At 38.3% G+C, this 18,058-nt stretch overlaps 1 protein-coding gene across 1 annotated transcript; it reads right to left on the minus strand.

Moving 5' to 3' along the window:
* Positions 1-7,706: 7,706 nt before the first annotated feature.
* Positions 7,707-17,798, minus strand: NEUROD4 (neuronal differentiation 4). The gene is made up of 2 exons (XM_032172250.2): positions 17,456-17,798; positions 7,707-11,296 (listed from the first exon to the last, which is right to left on the minus strand). The coding sequence occupies exon 2, from the start codon at positions 11,285-11,287 to the stop codon at positions 10,292-10,294; it is 996 nt and encodes a 331-aa protein (XP_032028141.1). The 5' UTR covers positions 11,288-11,296; positions 17,456-17,798; the 3' UTR covers positions 7,707-10,291.
* Between the last annotated feature and the right edge of the window lie 260 nt (positions 17,799-18,058).

Here is an 18,058-nt window from a genome sequence, read left to right on the forward strand (position 1 = left end):
TATTACTCTGTGCTTGCCTCTCCTTCCCTTTTGCTTTGCCTGATGCCCACTTTCCCTGGGAATCCAGGCTTCTAAGAACAGCTGCAGCTGCTAGCTCTGCTTGCAGCTGCTGCTCAGAAACAGGGCAACATGGTTCAGCAGTGCTCTCTCTCAGGACTGATTTTTTTTCTTCCCATTTATCCTTGAATATCTTGTTGGACTGTGCCAACTGTGGGCACAGTATCAGCTGCCCCCTGTCTGTCCCTGATGCTTCTGCTTAGGGACCTTTGTACTCAGACTCCAGCTGAGTCACACACTCCAGACTGCAACCCAGTAATTCCTTCTGATGGTTTTAATCATTACTCAATACTGCTTCTACTCCCGTGGGTCACCTTTTCTTAATAGTCCGCCTCTGCATTAGTCTCTGTTTCCACCAGACCAGTGTGATGGAGATCTCACCCACATAGGAGGGAATGATGGTGATGATGATAACGAAGAAGAAAAAAGGGATGACTACCGATTATTAAACACCAATAAGGTGCCAGGCCTCATGCCACATGTATTATCCCAATTATGTTTAGTGTTTAAAAACCCTGCAAGATATTATTCTCATCATTTTGCAGATAAAGGTTTTGAAGTTCTAGTTTACTTGCCCAGAGTCAATGGCAAACCTAGCATTCACACAGAATTTGTTGGATTCACCAGCTCAAAACAAATCATTAGACCATCAATGGCTGTGGGAGCTAGTGAAATGTGTTCATCCACACCATTACTAAACAATGTTGTGTTTGCTGTGCCTTCTCATAAAAGAAGACATATCCAGTAACCAAACAGAAACTTTCATGTTGCAAAATAAGTCTTTTGGTGAATAAGAAAACTTGGGAAACTGGTAATCTTTGTTCTTCTCCAAAACAAGTGATTGTGATTTTCGGCTGCTCTGAAGACAGATAACAAGGGACCGTACTCAAGGAAGCTTGGTGGTGAGAATCATGGTGCCCAGGGTTTGTAGTACAACAGGAATCAAGACACATGGCTCCCACCAGAGAAACACAGAGGCAACAGCTTCCTATTCCTTGATGGCGATTCCCTCACCTTCCACCTACTTTCATGGAAGCCCTTGGCACTCTGGGACGTCACCTAAAAATGCATGAGATGTCCCTACTGAAGAATTCGCACCCACAATCTTTTATCTTGCCTTGATTCTATTTTTCTTTCAAACTTCCTCTTGTGGCTTCCTGCTCTCTCCCTCCCCCTAACTTGGCTTATTTTGTTTCTCTGGTTTCATTTCTGAAATTCTGATTCTTTGGTAGTTTTTGTTTCTGTACTATTTCAACTGGCCACTCTTGCTTTGGCTAAGCAAAATTTTTTAACCCAAGTTATTCTTATTAATATAGTCAGTAGTTTAGTGGACATTGGGTAGACAAAATTCATGAAATGTTTACTCTTTTTTTCTTTTTCTTTTTTTTTTTTGAGATGGAGTTTCACTCTTGTTGCCCAGGCTGGATTACAATGGCGCTACTCAGCTCACTGCAACCTCCACCTACCCAGTTCAAGCGATTCTCTTGCCTCAGCCTCCTGAGTAGCTAGGATTACAGGCATGCACCACCACGCCCGGCTAATTTTGTATTTTTAGTAGAGACGGGGTTTCTCCATGTTGGTCAGGCTGGTCTTGAACTCCCAACCTCAGGTGATCCACCCACCTTGGCCTCCCAAAGTGCTGGGATTACAGGCGTGAGCCACCGCACCTGGCCATGTTTACTCTTTTTAATTCACGCATATATTAGTGCAAAAGTCACTCTGACATAAAAACAACCGTAGATAACAGTTTCCATCACTCCCTTTTTATGAATTGAATAGAGTTGGACATTATCTGAATCTCCTTGTGATCTTCTCTAAGGCAGAAAAGAAAACGCTTTCTCCTAAAGTTATTTAAGATTGTTAGAATGTTGTAACATCACAATGCTAACACCTGATTACGTGTTCGTCCACCCAAATTTTCTTTATCTCTTCCTTACTGTGTGCACACGATTGCACTGGGAGTTGTCAATATAACAAGTAGCTAAAACAGCCTCTCCTCTCAAGAAGCTTATAAACCAGTAGAGGAAAAATAGCAGCTTCACTATATATGGAAATAGCAGCTTCACTCTTAGTGTCAATTGTCATAATTCCCTAAACTAGAAAAGAAGAAGGTAATGATTCTTACAGGGGTAGTCTGTAAAGGCTTTATCAAGAAAGATTTTTGCTAGGCCCCGAAGGATCAACACAGTTTCGGTAAGTGAAGATAGAGGAGAAAGCACTCCAGGGAAAGGTGTTGCCAGGAGCAAAGGTAAGGGAAAATTTCCCTTCGTATTGATTAGAGAAAAAGTAATCCAGGTGGGCAACACAAAAGTGTATGTAGGGTGGTGAAATGGGGTGGATAAGTGGGATGAGTTGCTTTGAGGAAAGTGAGAGAAGAATGTGTGGTATACATATACCTGGAAATGTAGACCAAGACCAGTTGTGATGAGGCAGGTTAAATATATTAGCTTGGGAAGTTTGGCCTTCATTCTATAATGATGAGAAAACTAATGCAGATTTTTGACCAAAGAAATGGCATGGTCATGGCTTTATTTTAAGACAGTCAATTAGGATGAATTTAGAAGGAAGGAGATACTGGGTACAAAAAGATTGGAGGTTTGGAAGAACACTATTACATGAATCTAGACAGATAGCGAATACCTGAACCAGGGTAGTTGGCAGTAAGTGGGAGAATGCATGAGTGAGGGTTAAGGAACACGAAAGGATATAAACTAGTAGAGGAGACAGATGTAGAAATAGCGGTTTCACTCTTAAATCCATGCATGTGGTAAATTCATGCATGTGCTATTTTAATCTCTGTATCTCTAATTCCATATTGCCCCCTCTGTATGGGCCTTTCTGGAGCTCCGACTCTTCTCAATTCTTCTTTCCTCAGTACCTGTCCGTGACCTTCTATTTTTTGTGGAAACCCAGACACTGGGTCAATGCTCTTTCTCAGGTTGTTTGCCAGCAGCCAAGGGAAGGTCTAGGTCCTTTCTTCCAGAGCTTCTGTTCAGGTGAGAAAACAGCTTGCCTTGGAGCTGCTTGGAGAAAAGAGGTTTCAGGACTGCCTTTCAAGCCTGGCCTATTGCTCCTAGGCCTGTGTCCTTTGCTTCTCCAATACTAAATAGTTCTGAATCCCCCTGGTCCTCCATCTGTCTGCATGTGTCCTAGATCTCCCTGGGCAGGGATTAAGTAATTGTGCCATTCCCATCAGCATGCCCAGGGGTCTGGCAGGAGGGAAGCTGCCGGCTGGCAGCAGTGGGCTGAGCAGGAGCCAGGGGATAGTCTGCTCCAACTCCCTGAGCAGCTTGCGGCTGTTCCCGGCCCTCAGTGGGCCAGCCACGTGCCTGCCTGCCCTGGATCTGCCTCAGCTCAGGGGCCAGCTCTCAAAGGAAGAGAGTGCACAGGCTTAGATCAAGAAAGAACATTTTCCATTACCAGGCTGCCCCTCCAGGTCTATCCCAATTGAAAAAACTAGACCCCCAGCATGCTTCCTTCCTGTTTCTCTGCCTCCACCTCCTTTTTCAGTGCCTAACCTTCTAGCTCAGTTCTTAACACTGAGTTAATAAAAGAAAGAACTCAGCCTGTAGGGTTGCCAATAAATAAATGATACAAAAAGTGTTTCCATTTGACTTTAGAGTGCATTCAAATACATATATCAAATTATATATATACACCTATATGTGTATGTATTCAACATGTACTGAAGTGTATGTGTTTAAATATATATGTCTTCAAATATATATATTTATGGATATATATATATGGATATATAGATAAACATACATCTATATACCTTCATATATATTTTCTCAAATATGCATATATTAATATGTGTGTCTACACACACAAAGAAAAACAAAAATTAGAAACATGTCAGCTGACATGGAGAAACAAGCTTTATATAAAATATTTTCTTTCCATAATCCTCAACAGAGATTATTCATATGGACAACTGAGAACTTACTGTATTTGTAATCAAGTAAATAATATAGTCAACATCTTCCTATTATTTCCAACTGTGGAAGGAAAAGGGGCAATTGTACAATTCTAGAAATAGTATAATTCCTCAATTTGATTTACAGTAAAGTTATTTTAGCTCAATGTAGATTTAGGCCTTTTAATTGCTAAACATGTTGGAGTAGTTAGTTGTCTCTAGAGAATAAGATCATTGCCTAGAAAACTGTCTTCTAAATAGATAAACTGAAAGCACCCCAGTTCCTTAAGATAGCTGACCAGCAAGCAAACCACACAAGGCATCCAAACACCGCCTTGATTTTAATGTTTTGTAGTCGATTTTTGCCTCATCTTTTAGCTTTTACTCAATCACTTATTCACTCTATTTTTTCCAAGAATGTATGCATGTGCTTCTCTGCCAGAGAGAAAATGGACATTAGCTGCTTATGGAACTGTTAAAATACTAAGATGAGAGAAATTTCGGATGTCTAATGGCACAATCATCTCACTCTATAGATGAGAAAATAGAAGCTCAGGCACTTCTGAGATTTACGTGACTTTCCATGTTCTCATGTTTATTTGCACATTTCTGTGTAGGTTTCTACAACATCTGGAACCTACTTCAATGGTTTATTTTGAAGACTGATTCAATATGGAGAACTTAACCTGATGACTTGTACATGGTAAAGATACTCAATAAACAGAGATTTCCTTTTCCCCTGAGTTTTTAGCTATTAGTTTCTAAAATCTTCTCGTTCACATTTAATAACTGAATTCACTTACTTACATGTAAGGCATTGACCAAACATCTTTATTGTCATGTGTATTTTGACAGCTATGACAGAGTTCCTTAGCTATGATAGAGTGGCTTAGTTCCCGGCCTAGAGGAAATTCTCAGTAACTGTTACTACTTGAAAAAATTAAATTGAAATGAAGTACATAGTACTATATATTTGTGAGATAATAGGATTCTTTGTCTACATAGTCTTAAGCCAGATGACAGCAAAGAGCTACTGCAAGCCTCCTTTTAGCTCTATGCCAATTTTTAGAAAAGAAAGAAAAATTCAATATTTCCTATATTCCAAATTCAGAAAGTTTGCCTTTGAAGATTTCTGCGTGAACTGTCCCCATGAAGAGTTGGAAAATGGCATGTCCAACATATGGAATACTGGCCAATAGGCTTGGATTTTGTTGTTGGCTCCAGTAAATTATTTACTGTTTAAATGAAAAGAATCTATTGTTTTCTCTGGTTCTCAATTACCTCACCTATTCTCACTCTACTCCCAGTGATAATAATAATAAGAGTAAAGTGCTTCCCAGGTTCCAGAACCTCAGATAAACACTTCACTTCCATTATCATCATTTTTAATCCTCATACAACTCTACGGATTGGTGGTATTGTATGCCCTTTTTATAAGAAGAAAACTGAGACAGAGACGTTAAATAAATTGCCTAGGACTTCTCAACCAGTTAACTTCAAATCTAAGTCTGTTTGACTCCATAATTCTATGGACTCCCTAAGCCTGCTGTTGTCACCATCAGCACTCCCCTAGCCATATATTGGAGGCAAATAGAAAAGGTAACATCATTGTAATCAAAGAATAATTAATAGAACATGGATGGTAATAATTACCATTTGCTAAATACTTGATACGTGCTTCAGATGTATTATCTCAATTAATTCACCATGATAAACCTGAGGGGAAGGCATTACTATGATTGCTATTTTCAAATTGATCATTACACATTGTGTGCATGTACCAAAAATCACATTATACTGCATAAATATGCACAATTATTACGTGTCAATTAATAATAATAATAAAAGCCAAAGGGGGGAATGTAGAAAAAATGTTAGCACCTATAAAACTATTTTTTGTTTATAAAAACTTTTAAAAAATCAAGAAAACTGAGCCTTTGCAGGGTTAATCAATTTAGCAAAGATCATTCAATCAGTAAGTGGCATAGCTTAAGTATTATTTATTTCATTCTAAAGCCAGTGCTTGTAATTACTACACCAAACTATACTCCAAATTATATAGATTTTTAAAATAATCTTGAAGACAGGGTGTTTCTATGTTGATAGAATATTTTGTTATTTTCATATCCATAATTCCCCTTTAAAACATTTTTCTTAAATTCTAAAGATATGTGAGATTAAAGCTTGAAATGGATTTAAGCCTTCTCAAAGATGGGCACTTTCAAGCAACAAGGCATTGGTCTGTGATCTGGCCTACACTATGTGGTCTACCTGGGCAAAGTCGAATAGAAAATTGAGCTTCTATCAAGGGAAAGATGGCCTTCTTCCAGATTCTGTTGCAAAGTGTGGACATGGGTCAGCCTGGGTCATAGATGTAACAGAGTATCACATGTAAAGGACAGTTTGAGGGGTGTCAACTAGTAATTCCACTTTTGCTGGCTCCAGCATTACACAGATATGACATCCTCATATACCTACCAGGTAAACAGCTACTGAGGATCATTTCAAATCTTCTGGATAAACCAACTAGCTCAAATCAATCCTGGTTCCACCAGGATTTGTTTAGTTTCACTAAACTAAACAGATTAGTTTCCTAATCTGTGAAATGGGAATACTAATAGTGACCGCCTTATAGGAGTGGCTTTAGGATTGAATGAATTCATACGTGTAAGACACTTAGAAATGTAACATTACGTAGTAAGCATCCACTACCTGCTAGATGGGGTTGTTGTTATCTGTCAGTTTCTATTTGCCCCTCTGGACCATTCTTTGCAAAATAAAGATTCTTCTAATGTGTCAAATGACATGTGTACATAATCATTTATTTGATATTGCAAGAGATGGAAAAAAATCTAAATTATGGGACTCAATTTCATAAATTATGTTATTTTAGTATGGAATGCTAGCCAGTTATAACAAAGAATTAAGAAACTTTTATTTAAAATACCCCAAGATTTGTGGTTAAATGTAAAAAAAAATGCAGAAATGTGTTATATTGTTACCACTTGAAGGAAAAAAAGAGAATAATACACCTTAATATTTGTACCTAATATTTGTTTATATATCCATAAAAGGTCTCTGATAACTAGTAAGCTAAAAAAATGTTTAAGTATGTTCTAGTTGGAGAGGGAACTGGAAGATGGAAGATAGGGGTGGAAAGATAACTTTTATGCTATATTTTTGTTTCTTAAATATTTTAAGCCAAGTCCCTACCTTGATTAACTAACTTTTCTATTTATATTTATTAGTAATAATATCATTACTATTATTTCTTTATTATCATCACTTTATACATGCAAGAAGGGATCCTGGAAAGTTTTAACTAGAGAAACCTGAAAGAAAAAAATCAAGAGGAAGAGTTGCCAAAAAACATACTTCATAATTTTTTTGAAAAGTTGTTCAGCCCACCTACTTTGGATAATAGCACATCTTCCAATTTATCTGTGGTTTGATTGCTTAGACTGCCCATAGCCCTGTAATCTGTAAGATTATTTTTTCTTAACTATAGATTTTATACTTGATTATATGAGTGGCAGAGACCAGTGCTTCTAGACTTCTAACTGCATATTTCGAATATTCTAGCAAGATCAATTGAATTAGGGGATGTGTAAATCCTCCTGACGGACCAGTCTTCGCTCAGCTAGCTGCTTGTAGGACATAGAGCCCAAGAAAATGAATAAATGAGAGTGAATGAAAGTTTTGAAGACTAACAACACAGCACAACACAACATCTAATAAGACTTACAGCTTTATTTCTGCTAGGAAAAAGGGAGGAAAAACAGTCATATTTTAAACAAAATATTTAAACAATTATTTTACTTTATCTAAAAAAGTCTCCAGAAGAATGAGACCACCCTAGGTTGGAGAGCAGGCTCTTTACAAGCTATTGCATTCCTAAATTTTAATTCAATTATAAAATCCCTCTGTACAATTTCAGGGAGGCCTGGCTCATGGGTACCATACTCCCCAAAGGCATAAACAGCAGATTATTAAAGAATAACTCTGGCTCATTTCAGACTGAAGGAAAGAATCTAAAAACATTAACTTGCATAGCCATTCGAATTATTGCTGCTTTTTATAAAAATTATCACAGAGGTAATTCTCTATTTTTTCCTTTCACCTCACTCCAAAACTCAGCAGTTCTTGGCAAAATTAGCAGCTACTTTCCAAATAAAATTTTAGGAAGGGTTTGCAAGCACATCTATGGGGCTAAAGGAATTTTCATGAAAGGAAGAGAGAAATAAATTAAATAAATAATATCTAATAAACAACTCAAGACAACAGTGGTTATCTACAAACTTAAATGCCAGAAAATGCTAGCTTCGAGGACAGACCCTCCCACAGCCCCTCACAAAGGTAAGTGCAGTATATACTCAGAAAGCACATAGTATGACTTTATACATCATTTTACATGCCTATTTCCTCTGGGGCAGATTGTGATGAGGGGAACCACTTTGGCGGCTGATGGGGCTTAAGATCTCTCTGCAAGACTACTTTCAAGTGTATTTACAAACCAAGGGTTCAAAATACAGCAGGGTAAGTGCTGAGAGCAAAATGGAAAAAAAAAATAACTTATACTCCATGGAGATAATAAATAAGAGAGGTAAGCAGACAAGATACACATATAGTTGGCAGATTTTAGGGTATAGCTGAGCTATAGAAAATGACATACTAATATGTGTTATCATTTTTTTAATTGGCACTGTTGATGTACCCTGCATGTTAAACTTACCCTTTCTGGCAGGAGCAGGACCTGATCTACTATCAAATAAGCCATTCAGGCTCTGGTTTGACTTAAATAACTGTCCTGGATGATTGAACAAGATAGGAAAATTTCTCAGGTCTCATTTTCTGAAAAAAATACAAACTCGATGAAGTTAGTGTTGATATAAAGGAAAAAGGAGTTACATAAAGAAAAACAAGCACTCTGCAAATTGGGTTAAACCTGTGATGAAGACATAGTTGGTAAAAATATTCACCAACCTTGGATTTCATTTCTGCATCCTTAAGTTTGGTCACCAGAAATGTTATTTACAATATGTAATAACATATTCTGTCTTAGAAGTGAGGAAGAGGTAACGATTGGTGTAGGGGGAGAGATAAGGAACTACATATATGTTGGAAACATTTAACCTTGGTCAATAAATTGATTGGTGCTTGTGCTTCTGGAAAATGTATTGGTGTGGACAGAGGTGGATGGTTTTAATCATGTTTAACCAAATGAAATTCATCTTGCTTAAAAAAAATCCACTGGTTTTTCCCATGAGCAACTGTGAGCTGGAGAGGGTCCCTGAACTATGGTAGTTATTATAGCCAATAGCTATTTTATTGCTCTTTAATATAAACCTGTGTTATGTGCTGATTCTAACAGCAGCACCTGAGCTTCCTTCGTCAGAAGTTCCGGAGCCCTCTGGTTATGGAGGTCATGGTCTAAAAGACTTCTCTATGTCCCATTAGTCATAGGAGTCTGAGGCTTCAGTGACTTGTTTGCCCTACCTCTAGTACTGAGAAAAATGGTTTTGAAATATTATCAAGAATAAAGTTGGCAAGAGGCCTCTATTACGGTTCTCTACTATGGGTCTTCAAATCATAAGGAAGATATGTTCAACTTTTAGTCTAATAACAAATAAAGTTAATCTCTTAAAGAACATGTTTTGTTCTTCACAGTGACAGCCATGTTAGACTTTTAGCTTCCAGAAGCTATTTTTCAATAGATACAAAGAAGTCCTATCATTAAATCCAAACAAGCTTTGCATTCTGTGAGCCAAGAGACATGCACCTTGTGTTCCCTCTGATAACTCAATTTGATCATTCTATGCATAGCATCCCCTTCCTATTATTTCTCTATTCTTTCAGTTTCAAGAAATTGTCAAGAGTGATCACCACAGTTATAGAATTTCAGAACTGTGAAGGACTTTAGAAATCATCTGGACTTAGAACAGTTGCCTCACATAAATACAATTTGTTTATTTACAATTGCTAGTAAATAAACAAAGGCCAGAAATGGAAAATTAATTGGCATAGATTATGCAATGAGTTTTGGCACCACTGGAATAGGGCCCAGGTCTTCTGTTCTATTTTCACATGGTTGTTAAATCATCAAATATTTTCACTTGAGGACTCTATAAAGAAATCAATGCAATGTGAGAAGGTGATGAGAAAAGAGGTGATAGGTGAAGGAAAGCCTAAATGGACTTGAACTATTGTTTGATATATATCCATAGGGATCCTTTAAGGTCATTGAATCTTTAGCTCAACCACTTGAATTATGGAAAACGTCTCCACGTCATTCTCTGAAACATTGAACTTACTGGCTCACTCAGTGAAGACTGTACTGAGTTGGGTCCCAATACCATGATGGGGGTAGGAATCATAGGACATGTCTATAGGAACATCATAACGGGGGGTACCAGCCTGAAAAGGAGTTGAATGCACATGCCCTGAGCTTAGACTTGAAGAAGGGTAATGTGGCATGAAGCTGTAGGATTTTTCTAGGTCAGGAGACCCATCTTGCTTCAAGGAGAAGTTCCCACTGATGCTCAGGGGTGGAGTGAGTGGGGCCTCATAAGGGGGCGTACTGCAGTCAGGTAGATGACTCCCAAAGGATGATTCTCCCAAACTCTTGAATACTTGGGGCTTGAGATGAAGGAGATGTGTTTCCATATGGCCATAAGGAGGGCTAGGCAGCCCCGGAGACTGATAGTTGAAGTTGTGGACAGAGATGGCAGAGTCACAAATAGGAGATTTATCCTCATGCTTCTCCAGGAGGACAGACTGAGGGCCCAGTTGGAGACATCCAGCCACCAGGTTGCTTGTGGGCTGAGAGAGCCCTTTACACAGCATCTCCACAAATCCTTTCCCTTCAGGTGTCTGGCCAGTCTCCAGGACTTCAGATAAAGCCCAAATATAGTTCCTGGCCAGTCTAAGAGTCTCTATCTTGGAAAGTTTTTGGGTTTTAGAGTAGCATGGCATGACTCGCCTCAGGTTATCCAGGGCATCGTTCAGGCCATGCATCCGGGTCCGTTCTCTGGCATTGGCCTTGACTCTTCGAGCCCTGAATCTCTCAAGGCGAGCTTTGGTCATCTTCTTTTTCTTGGGACCCCTTCTCTTAGGTTTCTCCCCATCTTCTTCCTCTTCTTCTTCTTCCTCAATACTGTCATGCTCTTCAGTTAAGCTGCTGAGCATCCCATAAGTACCTGGTCTACTCTCTTCCTCCTTCGCCTCATTTTGGGAGCCCAGACCTTTATCCATCCAGGATGGTGTGTTGACTAGCTCTCCCATCTCTTTGGATTTCATATAAGTTTTTGACATTTCCAGACTCTGGAAAAGGGAAATATCAAAGGTTAATTCCTGTGAGTACCTGATTTTATTTGAAACTAAAGTTTTTTATATGTAATTATCTTGTCCAAGTCTTCCATTCTAAATGACAAATCCAAAACTGAAAGAAATTCCCAGAATACTCCTTTAGTTATGGCATAGTATAAGAAAATATACTATAGAAAAAGAAAATTGACTTGATTATTCATTGCAGTGTTAGTGCCTAACTCTTTTTATTCTTAGGTTTTTTTTTATCTCATGAATGTTTTATACAAAAATGACTGATATACCTGTCCAAAGATATATTTTTCTTTCTTTCCAGAATCCAGAACATAAAAGGGGAAAAATGAGGTGAGTATATAAATTACTGTCCAAATAGAGAAATTTCTGAAAGTGAAAGAGCATGCTAAAAATAAGTTTATGTGTGTAATAATTATTGTTACTACAAAATAAAAAACCCATCAAATAGTCAAATAAGCGCGCTGTTGTATATTTACACCATACAAAATAAAAAACCGTAGCCAGATCATTCAGACTACTTTGTATGTGTTCTACAAAAGACTACTCAACCTGTATTTAGAAGCATTTCTCATCCATCTAGCCGATAATACCCTATGTTTCTCACCAGTATTGCTAATTGGTGGCCTCAATCATCTCCTTCAAGTTGTCCATGACACAACTGGCTGGTCCAACACGTGACCATCAAACATTACTCTCACTATCACCAGAGGAGCATTCTGTTTTTCAGTAAGCACTTTGTGTTCTGTCTAGTGTGAGTTATGTTAGAAGTGTTAGTGACATGGCATCTTGAAAGGATCATGAAAAGAAAGGAGGGTTATCACTGCTCATCTTTCAAATTTGCCCATATGTTGAAGTGCGAACTCTTTGCACATGCATCTCACACCATCAGACAAGACCATGGCAACAGCTAGGAGTGCAGCCAGTGGTCTACCAAACCCATCCAAGGTTTAGTACAACTACTATAATAATACTTTATTTAAAATGAAAAATCTGGAACAAATACTAGTGGAACTAGTGGAACAGAACACAGTGACTGCTAACACAAGTGAGGACTATTTCAGGCAAACACAGGAATAGCCTGACTACTTTAATTCACTAACACACTGTTTAATCAGAATTTTGTATGCAAAATTCACTATTTGAAAACCAGAAGAGACTGGTGATTTAGTAAACATTTTGCATTCAATTCTGGAAGAGTTTGAATTGTTTTAAAGCTTGCTAAGCAATTTTTAGCCATATGGTTTACCAAATAAAAGTATCTGATAAGCTCCATTGGGGCATCCCAGTTTACCAGCTACTCTTTGAAATATTAAATCCACCATCACCTTTTATTATGAGAAAGAGGAGAATGTAATAAATGTTTTCTGTTCTTTGAAGCTTGAGCCTCAAATCAATGAACCCAGGGATTAGTACATAGCTTTTAAAAATAAAGATATATTATTTGATTTGTTTCTGGTAATTGGAGCTTGTTTTCCTTGTAACCTCATTTACCTCCTATAAATAATTAATGTAACTGCATTGCGAAAACAGCCTAGGTTTCATGTTAATCAGCACGGAAATCATGTCAGCTTGACTTACTCACTTAATAAGGCTTCCTGGGTAAGCAGCTTTATTGAAAACACACATTGGAACCTATTGGTCAACTAGCTGCCCAGGCCAACTCAGAAAATCCCACTTTTAATATGGATGATAGAGCTTGTGTGCTGAGCTGCACTTCTAACTCAGGCAGATATCCAGAGGGAGGGTAAAGAACCTAATTAACTTTCTGTTAAAGTAACACAGCTCTTCCAGAGGCAGGTGCACTCTAAGGCCAAAAAGGATGGAGTGGGCTTGGGAAACCTAATGCTGCCCATGTAATTATAATAACATTTGTATAGCATTTTAAAGTTTACAGAGCACTTTTGCATCCATTAATTTGTATGTTTCTTATAGTAAACCTTTGAGGGAGATAGAAATTGTTATGCTCATTTTATACTCAAAGTCACTGTGAGTCAGGTAGTGTAAGTGACGGAAATGCAAAGATATAGTGCTGGTGGAGCGGGACATAGAATCAATTATTCTTATTTTACATCTTAGGTTTTATGTTTTTCTTTTCCTTGTTCTTTTATCATAGCTACAGGAAGAAAGAAAGGCACTTTGGCTTCAGGAGAGGTACAGCAATAGAACTGAGTCAACAGGAGTGACCATCATCCAAAGGGTGTTCTTTGAGGTGACTTTTAATGCTCATATTCCAGGATTTCTTCATCTTTCAAATGTTTTTCCTGTTGCTTTCACCCATATATTCCCCCTCCCTCTCTTCCTCATCCGCCCTCTTTTTCTCCTTATCCTCATTCTCTTATCTTCATTATCATTATGATCACTGGCTCATACTGAGATGCATGAAAAGGAGAGAAGAAAGGAAAGAAGGAAGGTGCAAGAGAGGAGAGTCTGCTGAATTGTCCCTGGATCTGAATACCATCCTAGGTGGGGGATTTAGCCTTTTTCACCATCCCTACCTCTATACCTCTAGACTCTTGTTAAGATCTGTCAATATTCACACACATCAAAATAAGTGAGATTGGGAGGATAGAATAGACCATTTTTTACTTCTAACATATTTAATGGTTTCTGTAAGAGTCAAGGAGCTGCTTTCCAATCAGCTTGTTGGTGGGTATAAAGGAAAAGAATGAACTGGCTTTGGCCAAAGCAATGAAAAGGTCAACCAGTTTTCTTTCACCTTTGTTCTCTTACTAATCATGGGAAGGACATAGATGGCTTCAGTTTAACTTCCTCTGTTCTCACAGGTGCTGGTCCATTAACTTCCAAGAGAATCCCATGAGTATATAGTATGGTTTCAAAAGAATGGAAGCTAGAATAACACAAATGTGAACTCTAGTCCCAATTCTCCTGATTCCTGGGTTGTTGATCCCAAACACATTATATAAAGTTATCTGTTCTTCCATTTCCTCTAATAAAACAAGGCTAACATACAGGTTATGTGATTCTTGTAAGAGAAATAAAAATATAATAAAGAATTTTATAGCTGTAAATGCTATAAAACATCTATACATTTATTTCCTGTTTATTCTTGGGTTTTCTTATCTAATCTATTCACACACGTTTGCTTATTCAAAAATAAAAATTATTTCTCACAGATGAATAATAAAACAGACTGTATCAACTAGTGTGTCTTTTACTATCTGGATATTGCCTCTGATTGGTTTAGAAAATCATCTGACAGTTACTCAGTAGCCTGTCATTTTTCCCATGGTGGGATAGACAGCACAGACTCCAGTGTCAGATTAGCTGGATTCAAACTTCAGCTCCACTACTCACTAGATACATGAATTTAGGCCAGTGTCATAACCCTTATCTGCCTCAGTCTCCTCCTCCTTAAAATGAGAATAATAACAATCCTACCTCATAGGATTATTAGGAGCATAAAATGAGTTGATATATTTGAAGCATTTTGAATAGTGTCATACAGCATGAATTTCATGTGAAGTATTAGGTATTGTTCTCCTAAACATCACCATGAATTTTTCTGGCCACTTGGACAAGAATAGGTATAATTAGAATCTGTTATTAATATTGATTTGTATCAACAAAAGCCAATGGCTTCATTTCAACATCTATTTGAAAAAATTCCCCCAATACACCTACTCCTCCAATCTCCTATTGAAACTGAAATCAAAGGTTTTGTTCTGCGGCAAGAGGTGAGGAAACCAAGCCCTATCAACTGCCTCCACTGAGTTGACTAGAACTCTTCCATCATATTCAAGATGGAAGTTAGCTCCCAGACTTTCACTCTGTCTTATAATTGGGAGAAAACAGTTGGTTTGACACTCCTATTCAATCACATACATTTTCAGGTTCATGAACCTTCTGTATTGGGAATACAATTTTTCCCACCAAAGCCAAATGGCAGAGCTCTGAGGATAATATACAGTGTCTATCAAAGAGAAGTGAAAGCAGTGAAAGCCAAGACTCATGAAATATAAAGAAAAATGTTTATCTGACTTTTTTCACCTAAATATTTTCAAGGCATCAAAAAGGTTAACAGGAAAAAAATAGAAACATCTAGTTTTAAATTTGAGTGTTGAAAATATGTGTACTGTGATCACACATACTGATCACAACAAAAGTTGTGATCAAAGAAACCAAGGGTTTTCTCCAGAACAGGTGCCTAAATCTAATGTTGCTTTCAGCCTGTTAAGGAACCATCTCAGAGGTGTACTGAAAGAAGCATGAAACCAAGACTCTTTCATCATGTACTCATTAAATGAGCACACAAAAATTCTTGTAATTATTTGTAATTATTGTACCCTTAGGGCAAAATGAAAATAAGATTGTCTTTCCTACATCATTTAGAAGTTTTCATGAAAAACAAGGAGATAATGCGAGCACAAGTACTTTGTAAAATTGTTATGCCAATGTGAGGGTTGGCAATTGTTTTACAGAAGCTGTTTGAGAAAGCCTGTAGCACTATCTCACAAAGCATCATGATATACCATCTTAAGGTTGCCTCAATTCCTAGGAAAGAAATTAGCTCACAAATTACTTAGGAAGTAGGCTCGAATATGACAAAAATCAATGAATACTGGCTCAAGGGGCAGAATCTGGCCCTTCCCTACCCATACACGTAAACACATTCTGGTCTTATAAAGTCCATTTTTAGCCATTTGGTATTTGGATTGTCTTTTATACCTACATAATATGACAGAATTTTCCTTGTTCTATGGGATCTTTCAGTGAAATTTCAAGTTTGGCTAATTCTCTTTAATTCAAAATAGTTCTCATATTTTTAAAAATTTTAAATCTGTTCTAGCAAAGTGTTTGCTTAGGCAATGATTGTTACTGCCCAATATTTTTACTACTGAGGCCAAAGTCATTAAGCATTACTGCTATGTGAAGCTGTCCTGGAATTCTTTCTACACTTTTACAAATTTTTTATTTATTGTGGAGATGTTTCAACTAATTAATATGTAAGGGGAACTCACATGTGGATTTGTGGTAGTTAGATGGTGTCTTTCCTCTTAAAAGCTGGTGATAATCTCTTTACCTCCTGATCCGATGACTAAATACAACAGAAAGGGGGCCGTCCAGCCCAGTTTCTAGGAAATCTAAGAACTAAATAGACTAAATTCTTTTCCCAGAGTTGCACAGTCTTGGCATTAAAAAGACAGAATCCAGACCAGGATGTTCACAAGTTGTACTGCTTGGAAAAAGCCAGTAGGTTGTTCTATGCTCTTCTTTTCTACTCTATTTTCCCCTTGATTAATATATGTGCACATGTGTGTACAGGCATGCACATACACACACATTTTGTCCAGCAAAGCCATGTAATACTTCAGGTGCCATTGCCTCAGATCTTAATAGTTAACAGAAGTTACTCAATCCCTTATTTTTCCCTGCATGTTCTTCAGCATTTCACCTCTGCTTCCTCTGTCAAAAAAATGGGGGTGGGTATTTTACATTTCATTAGTATTTTCTGAGTATACTTTTTTGTGGGCAAATGATGAGTGTGAAGCAGAGAAAGGAAAAATATACTTGGACAATCTTTTTCTTCTAATTTCCCATCTGAAAGGGCTGACGAAAAGGAAATTTCCCCCACCCTGTGTCAACTATTCGAGCATATTTAGTAAACAAAATAGTTAATGGTGAGAATCTACCCCGAGGACTTTCCACAATCTTCTCTGATTCCTCATTCTGTTTTCCTTTCCTGCCTCGCCCTCCGTCCTTGCATAGCCCTAAAATGCTGTGAGCAGAGTGGTGGATTGGGTCAATTCTTCCAACCTACTTGCTGGGCCACCTTGGAAAAGCAGTTAAACTTTTCGACATTTTCACCACTGGCAAAATGAGAGTGGCTTTGACAGGAATTGGGGGAGATCATCTGTATTCTTCACTTTATTAAAATGATTGTGAGTGTCTATGTGTTTCACTTTGGGTGGCAAGTGCTATAAAATTTAATAAAATTATTTAAAATGTTTATATTTTTCCCTAAGTGTTCCAACTCACTGGCTTCTACATTCCAAGTTTCCTAAGTCCCACTTCCTCCTGCCTTACCCAAAAGAGACTTTCCTCACCCCAACTGCTCCTCTAGGTGACTGGGAACTTCCCACAGAAACTTTAGCCCCCTTACCACCCCAACCACTGGCTCACCTCGGTCACTGGCAGTTCCTGGAGTGAACTCTGTGAATCTGCGTCTTAGAGGACAGTCAGAGAAGCCATGTCTCCCTGACCATCCAGATGGTAGGAGAAAGAGATGCTTTCAGCGATCCATGTTAAACCCAGTTGTTACCTCTTAGAGATTCCACCGGGTCTGGTTTCTCTGCCTGCTCCTTATTCTACTTCTTCCTTGGAGTTCCGTATGCTCCTCAAGGACGCCTTCGGGCTGATGTCTCCGCTGCAGCCAGTTTAGTCGCTCTTCAGTACCTCTTCTCCCTGGTTAGCTCCCCGGAGAGGAGCTTTCAGGACCACAGCCTCTGGGCAGCTCCTGCTCTCTGGCCGGAGCCTCTGACTTGCTGCAGTTTTGATTGCTCTCCCAGCTGACCAGGGAGGAGTGATGTTGCCCGGAGTCTAACTCCTCCCTTTCCCCAGCCGAAGGACACGCCCACTTGAAAGGCTCCTCTGGCCAGGTCCAGTTTTGCCGCCCGTTTGTTTGTTTAAATAGAGATGGGGGTTGGTGGAAGGGGAGCAGGGGAGGAGAGTTGCTGAAGTTAAGGAGTAAAGAAAAAGAGGATTGGAAACCTTTGTGATTAAAAC

The sequence above is a fragment of the Hylobates moloch genome, unplaced genomic scaffold (assembly GCF_009828535.3).
Source record: "Hylobates moloch isolate HMO894 unplaced genomic scaffold, HMol_V3 SCAFFOLD_13, whole genome shotgun sequence".
NCBI lineage: Eukaryota > Metazoa > Chordata > Mammalia > Primates > Hylobatidae > Hylobates > Hylobates moloch.